Below are 17944 nucleotides of genomic sequence, written 5' to 3'. Positions count from 1 at the left end.
AGTTCACATATTCTTAATATGACACACAAATATATTGTCTTTCCTCCTCCAAGATCAGAATGATCTAACATGCAGTGCTGTTTATTTTGACACTTATTTGAGCTCTTGTCTAACATGTAGACGTGACTCAAGAGTCATTGATACAGTATTGTGCGGAAGACACCTCCTACCTGTATCCTCCCACAGAACACATTACTGATCATTTAGTTAAATGAATGTTTTTGACAACAGCATTAAGGAGAATTTTAATTTTACTGATCACAGGATTCTGATTGTGCCTTGGAGCACTTTTTCTATATTAGTGTTTTTGCAAATTCAAAAGTCAAAATGTAAGAGATGTTCTGAAACAGTTTCCCATTTAAAGGTGGGTTTACTGCTGATTAAAAGTCAATAGTACTATCTTTCATTTAGGCTTTTCTGTTCTCAGCACCTATCATGTTATTGCACTGTTCTGATTGCCAGATTTTGTTCATTTTCATGGTTTCCTCCTTTTTGTTGAAGTTGTCCACATGCTTGTGGATTTCAATGCCTTCTTTGTGTAGTCTGAGCTACCAGTACTACAAAACTCAAAATCAGAACAGTAAATAAGAAGTAACACTCTGAAAACAAAGGAGTTCCAGACATGAATCAACAAGGGGCAGCTAACGACTCTGAACAAAGGATGCCTCCAGGCAGGAAGAAGCCAGGAGATGAAGCTATTTAGTGCTAATTAAGGTGATTAGTTACAACATTCACACTGGCCTCCACTGACAAGAGTTCTTCTCTCACCCTGGACTTTCCACAGATATATATAAACCTTCCTTGCTTAGTTTCTCCATACCTCACAACCTCTGAGAATGCCTGCCATAGATGTGGGCGAAACGTCAGGAGAGAATACTTCTGGAACATGGCCATACAGCCCGGAAAACATACAACAACCCTGCGATCCCGGCCATGAAAGCCTTCAACAACACAATCTAAATATTTTAGAAGGATGCGTGTGAAAAACATCAGTGAAAGGGAACACTTAAAAATGGAAACTGGAACTAAATTCAATTGCACCTATTCTAAGTAAGACCAACACTGGTTTTATCCCTTGGGAATTTAGTAATTCTATTATTATCAAATCATTTTTACAGCATAGTTTCAATAAGAACCACTTTTACTATAATTGAATAGTGGATTGGCTTTTGGTTGTAACTGGAATGTGAGACATTCGGAGCACTTCTGGCCCCTTCTACATTGTCTTTATATTCCAGGATCTGATCCCAGGTTATCTTCTTATCCCAGATTATATGGCAGTGGAGACTCATATAATCCAGTTCAAAGCAGATAACCAGGGATCACAGCCTGGGATAGAAGGACAGCGTAGAAGGGGCCTCAGACTTAAAAACACCAGAGCCAAGGCTTATCCAAAATCTTTTCTTCCACAGTGGACAACCAGATGTCAGTGGGAAGCCCAGAGTCTGTAACTGCCACATTTCCATGGTTTCATTCACAAATATTTCACCTTCTTCCTTCAAGGGAAGAATCCATCAGCTTCTACAATCCAGTTTATCTGAGAGTTCATGATACCTGCACTGTGTGATTTTAAACTGGATGCATGAATCCTAAAATACCTCAAAAAACATTTTACTCAGAAAACTAGAAAGTCGTTTTAGTGCCATGTAACCTGTAAATTTAGTTCTACAGTTTAAAATCAATTAATTGATCAGATTTTCTCATTCATAACTTTTTGGAGTTTTTTGGAATAAACTAATCTAAAGCAAGAGTTTGAGAAGGAAACTCGTGTGAATTGCCAGAACTAACTTGGTCCTCATCCATAAGTATTCATCTCCTGAAAATAATTGAAGAAGGGCCAGAACAAGTGATATTTTTTGTATTGTCAAAGGCTTATGTTGGAAACCGCTTTTGAGTCCCCCCAGGGGTGAGAAAAGCAATTTTCAAATACAGTTAATAAAATCAATCAATCAATTCATGGCCAGAAGCACTGGGTTGCTGTGAGTTTTTTGTTTTTAAAAAAAAATATTTCAGTTATTTTGCGAAAGCATTTACTCTCAACTTATGGCACCAACCTAATATTTTCACTGCCATCCAATGTTCTACTTCCATTGGCTGGAGCCACCCATTCTTTCATGCTCTAAATCAGGGGCTAAACTAAAGCCCGTGGGTCAGATATGGCCTTCCAAGGACATTTACCTGCCCCCCACCCTAGACTTTAGATTTAGGATCACTCTAAGTCTGAAACAACTTGAAGATAAAATTAACTTTTATCTCATCAGTCAAAAGCAGGCCCACACTTCCCATTGAAACACTGGTAAGATTATGTCGGCTAAAATTATTCTTTATTTTAAATTGCATTGTTCTTTGGGTGGGGGGGTTGTACTACAAATAAGACATGTGCAGTGTGCACAGGAATTAGTTCATGTTTTCTCAAACTATAGTCCAGCCCCCCAACAGTCTGAGGGACCGTGAACTGGCCCTCTGCTTAAGAAGTTCAAGATGGTGGCAACACTACAGATTCCAATATTCATGACACCTGTGACACCAATTTAAAATGGAAGGTTGAAAAAGAAGTGGAGGTAGAGGCAAGGGAGTAGTAGCCATGGAAAATTAGTGCACTTTCTCTATTAACAATTTGTGTCATGTGCAACTCATATAGGGCCGAAGTACAACCCCTTGGTTTTACATCTAGTCACTCCAATATACTGAATTGCATCTGGTGGTCACAATATCAGAAGCTGACTTCTTGTTGAGAATGAAGCTTGAAAGATCAGTATCCACACAACACTATAAACTTCACATGATTTTCTTTTCTGTTGTGACACACCATTATTTTGAGTACTGTACACAAATGTGGTGGAAAGGTTAGAAACAAACTGCACCACAGACCAATATATTGTATTCATATTGCTTTACATTTATTTCATGGAAGAGGAGGAGGATTCATTTTCACATGAAGATAACTTTTCACATTTTCACATTAATATATGACTGCAATCCTTTAATTCACATAACAATTCTCAAATGAAATAATAACACTTGTACTACAGTTAGTTGTATGTAGTGTGTGCGAACATGCCAAATTATTGTATGCATTCCAACTGGATGAATTTTCCCAACGCAGTTTTCTCTCTTAACAGTATTTGAATACCTTTCAGTTCAAAAAATGGATTACTCTGCAGAATTGTAAACCAAATAACACAAAATTAAACAGAAAATATGGTATCTAATAAATAACAGAAATTGGCATGTTTAGCCTGCAGAAGAGAAGGCTGAGAGGAGACATGATGAGGGCCATGTATAAATATGTGAGTGGAAATCAAAGGGAGGAGGGAGTAAGCTTGTTTTCTGCTGCCCTGGAGACTGGGACGCAGAACAATTGTTTCAAACAAGTGGAAAGGAGATTCTACTTGAACATTAGGAAGAACTTCCTAACTGTGAGAGCTGTTCAGCAGTGGAACTCTCTGCCCTGGAGTGTGGTGGAGGCTCCTTCTTTGGAGGCTTTTAAGCAGAGGCTGGAATGCCATCCTTTGGGGGTACTTTGAATGTGATTTTCGTGCTTCTTGGCAGAGGGTTGGACTGGGTGGCCCATGAGACCTCTTCCAACTATATGATTCTACGATTCTATGGGCTATTTGGGACACTGGCATTCTTAAAATGTTGAAAATGCCATTCACTTATCCCAACTGTAGCTGAGGATATTAATGTACATGTATACACCTAAAATAGATAGTGGGAAGTGCTGAACTGCCACACACTCCATGACTGTTTCTCACCTGGAATGAAAGGCTATTGATATAAATCCTGTGAGTCCCTTGTGTTTTCTGTGTTTGTTTTGCCTTACCTCTTAACTTGTGGTTCTCTGATTAGTTCCCATGTTCTTTTTCTTGTATACATCTTGCCTTGCCCTATTTGGATCTGCTCACTCCCAATTCTTGTCCTGTAAGCCTTCCCAAAGAGGTGATCTCAGGCTGGATCTACACTGCCTTATATCCCAGGATCTGATCCCAGATTAACTGCTTTGAACTGGATAATATGAGTCTACACTGTCAGATAATCTGGGATAAACAGATAATCTGTGATCAGATCCTAGGATATAGAGCAGTGTAGATCCATCCTCAGAGGTCCTCTGACACAGAAGTGCTACGTTTCCAAATCCTTGTAGCTCCCTCTCATGTATGTCTTGTCAACTCTAGACCTATGTCTCGTCTATGTCATGGCCTCAGAAGGAGAAACCAGCAGGTAGAAACAGCTCCAACATGCCTTGGCCCTCCCTCCATACCAAATGCATCTGCTACAGTGTCTAAGGGAAAGAAACGCAGCCAACATCTTCTGGGCTGAATCCCCTCCCCAACTACCATCCCCATTTCCTTGAGTGTCTTGTCTTATTAGACTGAAAACCTTAAAGCAGTGAACTGTTAAATTAACCCTTTTAAAGATATTCTGGGAGCATTTTGACTGAATGATGGTGTATACATGCTCTAAATTAATGGGGGGAAATGCTGAAACCAAAAGCCCAACATTATTTCTTTCAGTTCTGTCTCCCACCTTGCACATTTATTCTGGATCTGACAAGAGCCAGAACATCTGCCTGGCCACCAAAAGCACCAGTACTGCTTTTGGTTTGATTTTGTGTTTTTAAATTCAATTTTTAAACAATTGAAAAGCTCTTGCCTAGACTTTGCATTCTGGTTAACAAGACTCAAACGAGATTAAAAACCAGTTGGATATTAGCCCAGTCCCAAACATATGGTAGGAAATCTCACTGAGTTTAGTGAGACTTACATCCTGCTACTGCTCCTTGGCAGTCAGATCATGACAAAAATAACTCAGTAGCATCCTCACCCTCTTTCTCTCTTGCTACCCAATTCTAAAATGAATCAATAAATAGATTGAGACCTGCTGAATGCCTAACTTAAAACAAGCTAAGTCTTGATATACTTATTTGGAACTCTGACATAAGATTAGGAAGCACACAGGATGTGCCAAAAATATCATGTGTGTATCCTATCTCCATGTGTAAACAATCCAAAGAAAAAAGATACCATAGGTTGTTCCGGGTTCCACTTGATACTCACTTAATGGTGTCAGGTTCAGGCAGCTCCATAATAATGGTTTATATACATTTGGCTGTTTAATTTCATTTCCAAACATGCTGTACTTTCCAAAAACTTTCTCAGAGGGCTCAGTTAAGTTAATTAAAGTAAGTGCTTCAAGCTGCCAAAACACCCTCCTCCTACATCATCCAGAGTCTTCCCCAAGATTCAAAAACAGCAAAGTCAACAGCCTTGTCTGAAAAGACTCACACTAGGTAAGAAAAATATCTATATGTTGTGAAGTTTAAACAGCTGTTCTTTCAAATAAATGATTGGTCCAGCTTTCTCATATCTCTCAAGCAACCACATAGGTTCATGAAGAGCATATGCCAGAATCCTTCCATTCTGCCCATCATCTGTCAAGGTGAGACTAAAGGGCAAAAACAAATTATGAGATCTCTAATCCAGTGAACAATGGAAGAGAGTTCCCACTGAAATCATGGAATTATAATTGTATTTGCACTCTACTTCTTAGATTATTTATATATTAGTGTATAATATTAATCCATTCTATGTGCATGCATATTTATCAGTCTTAGAGCCAATTGGGTGTAGTCATTTGAGTTTTGGATTACGAATTTGGGAAACCAAGGTTCAAATCCCAATTCAACCATGAAAACTGACTGGCTAACTTTGGGCAGAAGATTCTGAGCCTAAAAGGAATGCAATGGCAAAGCTCTGCTGAATAAATCTTGCCAAGAACACCCAATGATAGGGTCGCCATGTCTCAGAATCGACTTGAAGCTACATAACAACAACAAATCCTGAGCACTGGTGAAGACATGCCCATACACATCATAAAAACATTTCATGGTGCAAAGCTTTGGAATACAGTAGAATAGCAAGAACATCCCCATTTTGTGCATTAGTATTTATAGAGGATACTATAATAAGCTGTTTTTGCTTTTGCACATACACATACAGACGATGGGTGCAAAACACCAAGATGGAGGACAGGGAATAGATGGCAACTCAAAAGCCACCAAATGTGAATACTCCAACATCATGTAGCTCATCTGTATATGTAATCTGAAATGTCTTCCTCAGGCAGAAACACTCCGTAAACACCAATAGTTTCCTTCCTTTGAAGAGTACATGACGGAAATAGCCATCAGTTTGTCTCTATATAATCCTGAATGATGAATGTGATTATGTTGATTTTGGATCCATGTTTCACAGAAGAATTTTAGCAATGAAGTTACTGCTTGTTTTGGCTCACAATAATCCAAACAACTCTGATCCTATGTTTAGTTATTTGGACGTAACTCTCACCTTTCTCAATGGGGCTCAGTCTAATGTAAACACAGCCCACAATAATGACTTGATATTTGAAGTCACTTTTTCTATTGATGAATTGTCACTTCAGGGACATATGTTATTTCTTCTGTGCTAGGTTTAACAATAACACTTGTAGAAAACAGTCCAACTGCTTACATTTCTTAAGAGCACTCATCTTTTTAAAAGCAACATCATAAACCCACAGTGAACTGTATTTCCCACCCTGAAGGACTACCATGTCAGAGAGAAGCTTTTCATTTGATGTGAGCATTTTATTCCACCATGGAAAAGGCTCTGGGATCCTGTTGTTCTTAAAGCAAAACCCCAACATATATTTCCCAAAGAAGAATCACCCACCCACATAGAGACACAGGTTATTGGAAAAGATGCATGTTTGATTTCCTTCCATAATGCCATTAAGAGTAAATCCATAGTGCTCCATCCCAGCTTGTTATATATAGTCCAACCTGTAGATCACTTAAACCTCAATACTTGAATGTAAGTTAATTTCAAATGGTTTAATCTAACTGGTTTGGGTATTTGCTAAGGCTGTGATATTTACCAGGAAGTAACCCCCACTGAGCTCAGCAGGATATGCATCTAAATAAGCATGTTTACAGTTGGGTTCTCGGGCAGTTAACACCAAGTGTACTTCCTCATAAGTAGATTCCATTAGAAATTGGACTCAACCCTCAAAAATTTGTGTGGGGCAGGAGTGGGAGACCTAGATAATGAAGGGTCACATAGCGATTCCTAATTTCAAATAATCCCTTCTACTGACTTGGTAGTGCTTTACGGACTGTAGCCAACATGAGTAGAAACCACAAAGTCATTTATCCATCATTAAAAGGCTCAGTAGCTGATACTCCAGCCAATGCAAACAAAATCATTCTAAAAATAAAAATAGATTATACACATTAAGCCACAAATAAAGGTTTTCTAGCAAATTTGTCCGAGAACCACCTGTGTGGCTCACTATAATAAAAAGGCTACATATCACAAGCAGGCTTTGTATCCACACTTAAATTTTATCCCAGTTTATTCAGTGACAGAATGAAAACTGCACTACATTGGTTAAGGCATTCTTGATACAGATTTTTTGATGGATCACACAGACACAAACACAAGTTTATTTCAAACTTAAACATCCACAAACAACATCTATCACTAAGCACACACTGTCGTTAGGCAGAGTTTCTTTCAAACCTTAACTGGACTGTAGATTTATGAACACTGGGTGTGGACCAGCAGGTTACTATTGAAGGTACATCCAACCAGATTGCTTCTTAATAGAGTTGGAATTCCATTTCTCAATGTTTGCACATCTGAACAACATAAAACAATTACAATACTACCTTCTCTTTCTAGCTAGGAACACGCCCATCAGTACCCACCCAGCGCAAACAAAAACATCCCCATTCTAGCATCTTCACATTGTTTTCAGCATTTTTAAACAACAAAAATCCTTTTCTGAGCCCAGCCAAGGGGAAAAGAAACCCTTAAATCCAAACATAAAAGGCAGGGGAGCCTCTGAGGTGGTGGGGTTACCTTTTTTCCCTTCTTCTTCCTGTGAGCAGGTTTTGCACTCTTCTCTTTTGCTTCTTCACTCATTTTGCAGCATGTAAAATGTACAATCTATGAAGACCACTACTTGTATTCCAACATCCAAAGCCCGTGGAAATATCAGAGCATTGAAACCAAAGTCCATCTGCTGACGCTTCTCAGACCAGTAACAGAATAAGTCCTGTTTAAACACAGCCTCAGCTCCTCCTGCATAAGCTTGTACAGCTACTCACAGCCTCCTTCTAGTCTCCCCCCTCTCTTTCTCTCTCCTTCCTTCCTTCCCTCCCTCTCGCTCTTTCTTCCTGCCTCCCTTAAGGAGCAGAGCGAGTTTCAGATATGCCACTATTCCACTGGAAAGAGAAACGCTTCCCCTCCTTTGTTCTGTTCTGAGTCTTACCCCTGGGGGTAAGATCTTGGCAAGATTTTGTAGCTTATTCCATCCACAGTGCCTCCCCAGTCTCTAAATGGTCTCGATAAGCACAGAACTCAGCTGCAGATTGCTGACAGGTCTCAGAAGCTTTCACCAGCGGATGATTTGCTGCTCCTTGCAGGCGGAGAAACTGAGCGTAAATTGGTCTGATTCCCGAGAGCGCACAGTACCAGCCCATGTGTTGAATGTATCAGGACACACACCACCAGGCAGGGAAGCCTTCAAGAGATTGCAAAGACAGCTGATGGGGGAGAGAATGAAAATAATGGCACTCTGCTTCTCAATAATTATTATTTCAGCCCTGTTCTTTATTGTTATCATTTGGGGGTGGGGGTGGGGGGTAGACCTATACATAGAAAAATATTAAAACAAGAAAGATGGCCAACATTCCTTGCTGAATTAATGTTGACGTCTCTCCGGAGCCACATACACAGCCCTTCATGCTCCATGAGCACGTCAAATTGCCCATATTGACATTAAAATGTATTAACTCCTTAATTATTTATCACATAAAAGCAACAGATATTTTCATAAAATGAAAGATTTACAATGATTATCCTCTCAGAAGTGGCCAACCGATGTGCCTTCTTGCCTGTGACGTTAGATTTATAGGCAGTTCCCCTTTGCTTCCCCCCACCCCACAACCTTCTCCAATGTAGGTCTCATGGAGAAAGTGCTACATGCCTTTGAATGAGGTATCTCCAAAGTCGTGGAGAGTTTCTGGATCATGTTTCCACACACTGCTGCCCTACTCAGCAAAATATTTTGGCCAGACATGTATGGGCCTCACAAGAACAGCCCCCTCCGAAGAGTAGTAGTAAATGGAGATGCCATCATGTTACCTTTATACCAATGCATTGTATGTGGAGTCATGAAAACATTTAATTGGGTTCAATTAAAAAATAAAAGCTAACAAATTAGCTTTTAATGCAATAGAATTTCAGGAAACACTTTGCCTTAGCTAGAATCCATTACATAAAGTGGCCAAGATCCACAGTTCCATGCATGGCATTCAAGAATCACAGTGCTATTAGGGACTCCAAAGGGCCATCTAATGCAACTCCCTGCCATATAGGAATACACAACTAAAGCACCCCTAAAAGATGGTCACTCAACCTCTGTTGAAATATCTAAAAAGAAGAAGAGCTCATCACCCTCTGACTGTTTATTCAGCTCTCAAACAGCTTATCCTGTTTATGCATTGGACCTTTCAGCTCATTCTTCTAACAGTTTCTCAATCTGAAGTCCCCAGATGTTTTTGGCTTACAACTCCCAGAAATCCCAGCCAGTTTACCAGCTGTTAGGATTTCTGGGAGTTGAAGGCCAAAAACATCTGGGGACCCCAGGTTGAGAACAACTGTTCTAACAATAGTTCCCAGAAAACATCAATGGCCCACTGGAGCAGACCCTGAGACAGCAAAACTCAGCTGCCCACCTCAGACATTCCCTTTGTCAATTCTTCTCAACCAATGTGAAAATAAATACTACCACAAGGTGCATGACTATTTCAAGCTACAAGTCAACACAACCCTCCATTTGCTTCTTCAACTCGCAATGGTCCTCTGTGGTCTCAGACAGGGGCTCCACAGTTTTTGAACTGGGGACTAATCTAGAACATTTCAAGCACAACCATGATGAGCCATACCTCTGTCCTGTGCCAAGATGCTAGTAAACTCATTTCTCAAGAGTGAGAACCTGTACTGTTCTAGATGCTATTGATCACAACTCACATAATCTCTGATCCCAAGGGCAAGTGGAAAGTGGAGTCTGATAATATCACTGGTGCCCCAATCTTGCCATTGACAGTAATTCTAGACTTCCCAAAAATATTAATCAATAATATTAAACATTGTACACGTTGGAGTGTTGTGTGGTTTCTGGGCTATATGGCCGTGTTCTCGCAGTATTTTCTCCTAACATCTCACCTGCATCTGTGGCTGGCATCTTCAGAGGATCTGAAGAACATGGTCATATAGCCCAGAAACCACACAACATACCAGTGATTCCAGCCGTGAAAGTCTTTGACAATTATACACATCTATGGTGTTTATTTCCCCCATATGAACACTTCCAGAAAAGTATTTTAGAAGTGGCAACTGATCATACCAGTATTATTTCTCTGTCTCATCATTTTCTGTAAGATTTTTGAGATAAACTTTATATTTAATTGGTAAAAAATAATTATAGTTCTAAAATCATATTATAGATTACTTTTTTAAATAAGTCAAAATATTTACATTTATTTTTAAAAAAAATTAAAAACATAGAAATGTCTTTGTTGTATGCATTCAGTTCTTTTCTGACTTATGACCAACCTAATGCAAAGCTTTCACAGGGTTTTCTGGGGCTGAGAATGTGTAATAATAATAATATAATAATACTTTATTTTTAACCCACTCTCTCCCCCTGAGGGGACTCAAGGCTGCTGTAACTCACCCAACATCACCCAATGGATTTACATAGCCAAGCATAGAATTGAACCCTGACCTCCAGAGTCATAGCCCAATGCTCAAATCATGCTGAACTACATAGATATCACCTGATTCTGAGGCAAAGTATGTATTGCCGGTACTCATCAATTTGAGCCTCGATCTAAAGCAGCCTTTTCCAACCCACCCTGGATAATGTAAGGCCACGATTCTTATCATCCCTAGACGGTAGAGACAATGCCTGGGAATGGTAGGAGGTATTGGACAATGTCTAGGAACCCACAGATAAAAATATGGACTGCATCAATGGATTCAACCATCCACATCTTGAAAACATTTTTTTAAAATCTCAAAAGCAATCCCTGATTTTGCCATTTTAGATAACAGGGACCATTTTACTACACCACTGTATATAATGGGACCTGAGCATCTACTGATTTTGGTATCCTCAAGGATCCTGAAGCCAAACTTCAATGGATATCAAAGGCCCACTGTAGCTTCCTATCCGCTGAAAATGTGTCTTCCATATGGAAGTATTAAGTCATATGAGCCTCCAATTTGTAACATGAAGTCTAGGGCCTCTTCTACATAGTCATATAATCCAGATTATCAAATGTGGATTATATTATCTGCTTTGAACTGGATTACGTGAGACTACACTGCCATATAATCCAGTTCAAAGTAGACAGTCCAGATTTTATATGGCAGTGTAGAAGGGGCCTTGAGGAAGGTTCACCACTTCAGCATGAACTAAGCTTTAGTTAGTCACTGCAGTTTTATTACTGTTCTAAAAAACAAAACACACACTTGTACAGAAATAAAGCCACTACTGTGAAAAGGTAGGGAGGGCATTTCTCACTCACAGTTGCTTAGGTGTGTACTTCTTTTTAAAAAATGCACAAATGTGATGATGTATTTACAGGTACTTGTCTCATATAAATACACCTCTCAACAGTCATGAACTGCCTCTTACCTCCATGTTAAATTAGTCAATACAGATTTGTCTATGCTTAATGGAAGAGGATGCCAGTTTGTCTTTTAGCAATAGTAGATAAAGTGTGGACTTTCATGTTGTTGAAATGAAACTCAGCAGCACTATACAACTAAAACAGTGCTGATGGATCATGGGAATCCAGACAGCAAACATCTAGGAGGTCTTTAGTTCCCATCTCTGTTGTAACATAAATATTACATATTGCTAGTATAACATTTCAGGTCAGTAGAATCCAAGAGATGTACAGCAATTTCTTCCAAAAACATAGAATAAAGACTTGTTTTTGAACACTTGGAGCCCTCGATGGCACAGCGGGTTGAACTGCCAAGCTACTGAACTTGCTGACCAAAAGGTCGGTGGTTCAAATCCGGGGAGCGGGGAGAGCTCTCGCTATTAGCCCCAGCTTCTGCCAAGTTTGAAAACATGCAAATGTGAGTACATCACTAAGTACCGCTCTGGCGGGAAGGTAACGGAGCTCCATGCAGTCATGTCAGCTACATGACCTTACAGGTGTCTACAGACAACGCCCAGCTCTTTGGCTTAGAAATGGAGATGAGCACCAACCCCCAGAGTCGGACATGACTAGACTTAATGTCGGGGGAAACGTTTACCTTTACCTTTTGAACACTTATGGCCATGAAAGCATTTACTGATACTTCTGGTGTGGAATATTCTAGTGCAAAGATTTAATAGGTTTACCCCCACTCAAGACACTATATGCAAGAGCAAACAAGAACACTGTATTTCTCCATCAAAGCAGGAATTCAGAACTGTTCTAGGAATTTAGCTATTATTACTCTAGAACACCGAAACTGATAATGTGGAACATGGCCTTTTTCTTTCTTTCTTTCAATCCAGATTCCATGACGTTTTCACTTTGAACCATATATAAACTCCTATGCTTCCATAAGAACATTTTAGCATTCTATCATTATATTTTATAAAAGTGTTTCGACATAAGGTTCTTAACATTTAATATAGTCTTGAGTCTCAGAAGTAGTATGGTTTCACGCTGTGACGACTGTGAACAGCAATGTTGCCCATGCACTTTTCTAACACATTGCTTAATTACAGCATGGTTTAGATGTGAACTTTCAGAATCTCGACGATGCAGATCTACTAGCAGAGTTTCTATTTTTAGATCAAAAAATAACTCGCATAAGAGGACAACAGGGTAGGCCAAGTGGTGTCTACCAGGGCAGTTCTATTTATAATCTCATGCATGGAAAAGGAAGGGGCATGGAGCCCGTGTAGGAGGGTCGTTTTAAGAAGAACCAGCAACAATTTGCTTTCTATTGCAAATTAATGTATATTAGGTCATATATACATGGTAATACAGGTTATGAAGATGAGCCTCAAATGAACACTGGAAGTGACAGAAGTAGCTGGAACTAATAAAGCATGGAACAGACTGTACTTATAGGAGACGTATCTTTCTTTTTCGTAGATTAAATGTTCTCTGCTATCAGTTATGCCATATGTAATCTGCTCTAGTATGCTGCAAGTGTATCCCTGCGCAGGGACAAGGTCTCTCGTACCTCATGTAGCATGTTTTATTGATTAGCCGATAGGCCGTATCAAAATATTTGACAAATACATTCAGCACATATAACATACAACCCACATTACAACCAAAGTTAAAATAAGCAAACTGTTAACAACAAGGGGTCAAGATCCTGAACCAGATCAAATGTCTGCATCACCCCTACAATTTATACCAATCGACTCCAAATAGGCAGTTCTCAGCTGAGTTGCTTTAAAGCAGTGGTTCTCAACCTGGGGTCCCCAGATGTTTTTGGCCTTCAACTCCCAGAAATCCTAACAGTTGATAAAACTGGCTGGGATTTCTGGGAGTTGTAGGCCAAAAACATCTGGGGACCCCACATTGACAACCACTGCTTTAAAGGCAGCATCAAGAGAAAACATATCCAAATACAGACAGTTCTTATGAAAGCACCAGCTTCCAGATTTTCTTATTTACTTTATTCACCATATATAATGCTATTACACTTCATACACTTTACTACATTTGAACTTTCAAATAGTTCCCATTTCCATTCCAATATCTGCTACTGAATACTGTAAGACTAGTTGTTTAACCTGTGAGCTCAACAGCTCGTGTATTTTTTCAGGATCCCACTACGTTCATCCAATTTAAGTGAACGCATGACTGGAGCCCTATTCAGTTTTGATAATTGCTTGATAATTTAACTGGATCTCTGATCAGATTAAACTAAATAACTAATTAAGGTATCCCCTGTTGCTCTTTCAGGATTTTCCTTTTTAGTCCTTAAGCTAAAGTGATCAATATTTTTAAAGGTTAAAAAATGCAGGAAGATGGACCATGAGACCATTTTCTGATCATATGAGCTTAACTGAAAGTGTCATCGGTGCTAGGTAGTTTGCTGTTGTGTGACTTCAAGTAAACTCTGACTTACAGTGACCCTATCAGAAGCAGTTTCTTGGTAAGATTTATTCTGAGAAGGTTTGCTATTACCTTCCTTTGAAATATAGCCTAAGGTAGTTATAGCAGTCTCCCTTCCAAATACTAAACAGGCTTGATCATGTTTTGTATCTGAGATCAGATAGGATCTGGTGCCTTCATCACATGATCTGTCAAGAACCCAAAGACATTATGCTGCAAAGGGAGAAACCTCTGCCTTCTTGTCTAAGTAGGAACATTATGAGAGGAAAGATCTCAGTGTACCTTTTAAATTAACTGATCTATACCAACATAAGCTTTCATGGACTCTTATGGTGAAATGTAACAATTAGTCCCAAAAGTACTGCTAGAACTCCACCACCCCCCCCTGCCTTCAATACTTTTCCATCTTCAGACAAAATAAACTAACACAATTATCTCCTTAAAAGCAACTCCAGTGTTAATCTGCAAAGTGAAAACTCCACAACGTCAGAAAAATAGAAGTATGGCTGGGAGACACTACCATAGATAGGAAGAGTCCAAGCTCTCTTGTCATCTGATGCAAGAAACACAGTGCTTCCATAACTATCCCAGATATAGATATAGATATAGATATCATATAGCATCTCCATCCACACATAATAGTAGCCCCACAGCTCTAATTGATCATCTACCTTCCCTCTTTTCTCGCATATATATTTACACAAGAGTACATGTGCTATTACTCATGTCTAGAGAACACGGCATACGGTATATGTACTACTATAGAGAATTATCACAGATTTCCTTCAGGTCTGAAAGGGTGTATCCAGGATAAACTAAGGGTATGTTTGGATTTGGACTACTGTACTTCTCCCTGCCTATACCTATCCCTATGTTAGGAGTAGAACACCTTGCCCGCTTTACCAGCATGTTGTTCACAGCTGGCTCCAACCAGCAAAGCTTATACAAAGCAAGCAGCTGACACATCCTACTCCACTCCTTTGGGCTATGGGAGGAACATTTTTGGGCAGGATTGGGTTCAAGAGCTACTGTTAGAGGCATTAACCTTGCCCTGTGAATACCCTTGCCCTTAGTCCCACTGTGGACACAAAATGTAAGGGGTAAGGGAAGAAGGATCAACATGATAGAAAAAAGACTCCCATCTTCTTTATGCCAGAGGCACCTCGTGCTGAAGGTATCTTTTGGCTAGAAATATGGACATCTCATAGCATTTGAAACATTTTTTCAAACTAAAGAGAGAAGAGAAAGAGGAGTGGATGGGGTATAACCAAAGCATACACATAGATGTATGGATATAACCACACAGTGAGGTACTCCCACCCTTCCCACACAGAGCACTGCTTGGTCCATTGTTCATTTCTTTCCCCTAGCATCATGAAGATGTCTCTCATAATGTCATCATCTCTTACCTACCTAAGTTGGTGTCTGTCTCTAGGGGTGGGTGCTCAGAAATTACTTTGTCACTCCTGCCTGAGACACCTATCTTACTTTGCCTAACACTGGCTCTGGCCATTATAAAAATCAATGTACTGATAGATTTCTGGATGGCATTAAGTAGGTTACCAATGACTTCTGACCCTGAATAATATTAAAAGGGCACCTTTTAAAAATTCTGTGACAGTTTACTACTACTACTACTACTACTAAATAATAACAATAATAATAATAACAACAACAACAACAACAACTTTATTTTTATATCCTGCCTCCATCTCCCCGAAGGGACTCGGGATGGCTTACATGGGGACAACACCAATCCAATCAAGAGTAAAACCAAACATAGATTAAAACATATCTCAATAAAAATTAACAACATTACAACAAAACAATAACATAGACAATAACATATCACTCACTGCTCTCTCAGCTTCTGCGTTCTCATCCTGTAAAATACGAGTATCCATGTGTTGCCTTTCACAAGACCTCTTTGTAACTCTGATATACTGTTATATGAGGAGACCTGATCCCAATTTAGATCTAGACTTATAGCATCACTCTGAACCACCATTTTATATCCCTTGGCCAACTATCAGTAACTTTAATGTTTAAAGTACAAAGTAAAAATCAGTAGCCTGATATCTGGCTACCCCTGGTGTACATGACATATTATTTTTCCCTTAAGCATCAACTCATGAAACTTTGCAAATGAAAAATGATTGTCAAAAGACAATTAAACTAGACTATGGACTACAAATGTCAAATGCACAAATCTATTTATTTATTTAGAAGATGTGTGCTTGGACCAAACCCATTAGCTAACCCATTGAGTTAACTATTTACTATTGATTTTCAAGTGATCTCACTTAACTCTATAAATTCCACAATTAACACTGGAGTTAAAACTGAGTTTAAAGAATGAAGTCATTAGAATTATCTTTGTGAGAGCCTCTCCCTCTGGAAAAAAGAAAGACTTGTTGTCTCAGAAGAAATATTAGGACTGAAAAAAGTATTTCATGTGACACTGTTGTTTAGTGGGCTAATCTGGATGATTTCTTTGAGAAGACAACAGAGAACATGGAGAAGGAGAGAGAAAATCTGGTAGAGCTCTGGTGAGATAACTGGACTTGTGGAGCAAAAGAACAGCTAAGTTGTGCTCACCATTTGGTAACTATGTCTATGTTGTTCACTGACATTTTGATCAATTAGTTAATTAATGATAACTCATTAGTATTTATATTAGTGAATCATTTTCCCAAGATCTAACAGTTAACATTATCAAATTAATTTTCAAACACAACTTTCTAAGCCCTGAGCGTTACTATAATTACTATGTGTCACAACAAAATAGAATTAATTTTCAAACACAACATTCTAAGACCTAAGCTTTACTATAATTACTATGCGTCACAAAAATATAATACTTTTTTCCAGAATTCAGAAACAAGTCTGTTAGTTCTGCCATCCCATACAGACGTAAATAATTGTGCCCCTTACACACCACTTGTGATTTATGCTGCACTTGTTCTCTGTGCTGATGAGAATTCCGTCTCCAAGATGTCTGGCTGGCATGGTATCGAAACTCTAAATTCAGCTAAAAAGAGTGTAAAAATATTTGACTCATTGATTCCTGGGTATGTGCCAATAATGATTAAGCAACCTGAAAGAGATCGCCTGGCCTAATGTAGTCTTTCACAGGTTTGCTTCACTAAAAATAAAATAAGTATTATGAAGTTGTTCACAAATGTATACAGCAAGTTGGACACAGTCCAAATATTTTATTTTATTTTCCATTTTGTTTGGTAGGCATACAGATTTATGTTTGGGTTTTTTTAAAAAAAACAACATACCAGGGATAGCTATTGAGGGAGGCCTTAATTGCTCTCCCTTTTCTGTTCATTTTGCTGGTCATGAATACTCAGTAAGGGATGGTAGAGGAAAAGACTGATCACCTTGCCTGTCCACATAGCTACAATAAAATCAGTTGCAGCAGAATTTCACTCATTGTTAATTTCATTGCTTATCATAGACGGACTGAAGCAATTAACACCAGGAGATAATGCTTCTGGAACATGGCTATACAGCCTGGAAAATGCACAACAACCCAGTGATTCTGGCCATGAAAGCCTTCAACAACACAATGCATAGAAAGGTGGATCAAACTTATGCTTTACTATAAACCTGTCCAGCTGGCAACCCTGGATGTGGACCCGCCAGTACTTGGCATATAAATTAAGATATAGTCACCCTGCCCTCACCTTCAACTGAAAGATACTTGTTTCAGCCCATAAATTATACACTGCATTTGGA

At 39.1% G+C, this 17944-nt stretch overlaps 1 protein-coding gene across 2 annotated transcripts in view; it reads right to left on the bottom strand.

The window, feature by feature from the left end:
- The window catches only part of ank3 (ankyrin 3), a 586147-nt gene that overhangs the window by 490075 nt on the left and 78128 nt on the right, over window positions 1–17944 (bottom strand). Inside the window, exon 1 of one of the 2 annotated variants that reach the window (XM_062977317.1) lies at window positions 7905–8485. The exons of the other annotated variant lie outside the window; for it this stretch is intronic. Coding sequence (XP_062833387.1) covers window positions 7905–7967 — 63 coding nt within the window. The 5' untranslated portion in view covers window positions 7968–8485. Of the gene's footprint in view, window positions 1–7904; window positions 8486–17944 lie in introns of those variants that run through there. 2 annotated transcript variants of the gene reach the window in all.

The sequence above is a fragment of the Anolis carolinensis genome, chromosome 3 (assembly GCF_035594765.1).
Source record: "Anolis carolinensis isolate JA03-04 chromosome 3, rAnoCar3.1.pri, whole genome shotgun sequence".
In the NCBI taxonomy this organism is placed as follows: Eukaryota; Metazoa; Chordata; class Lepidosauria; order Squamata; family Dactyloidae; genus Anolis; species Anolis carolinensis.
This window is presented reverse-complemented; position numbering and strand designations above follow the sequence as displayed.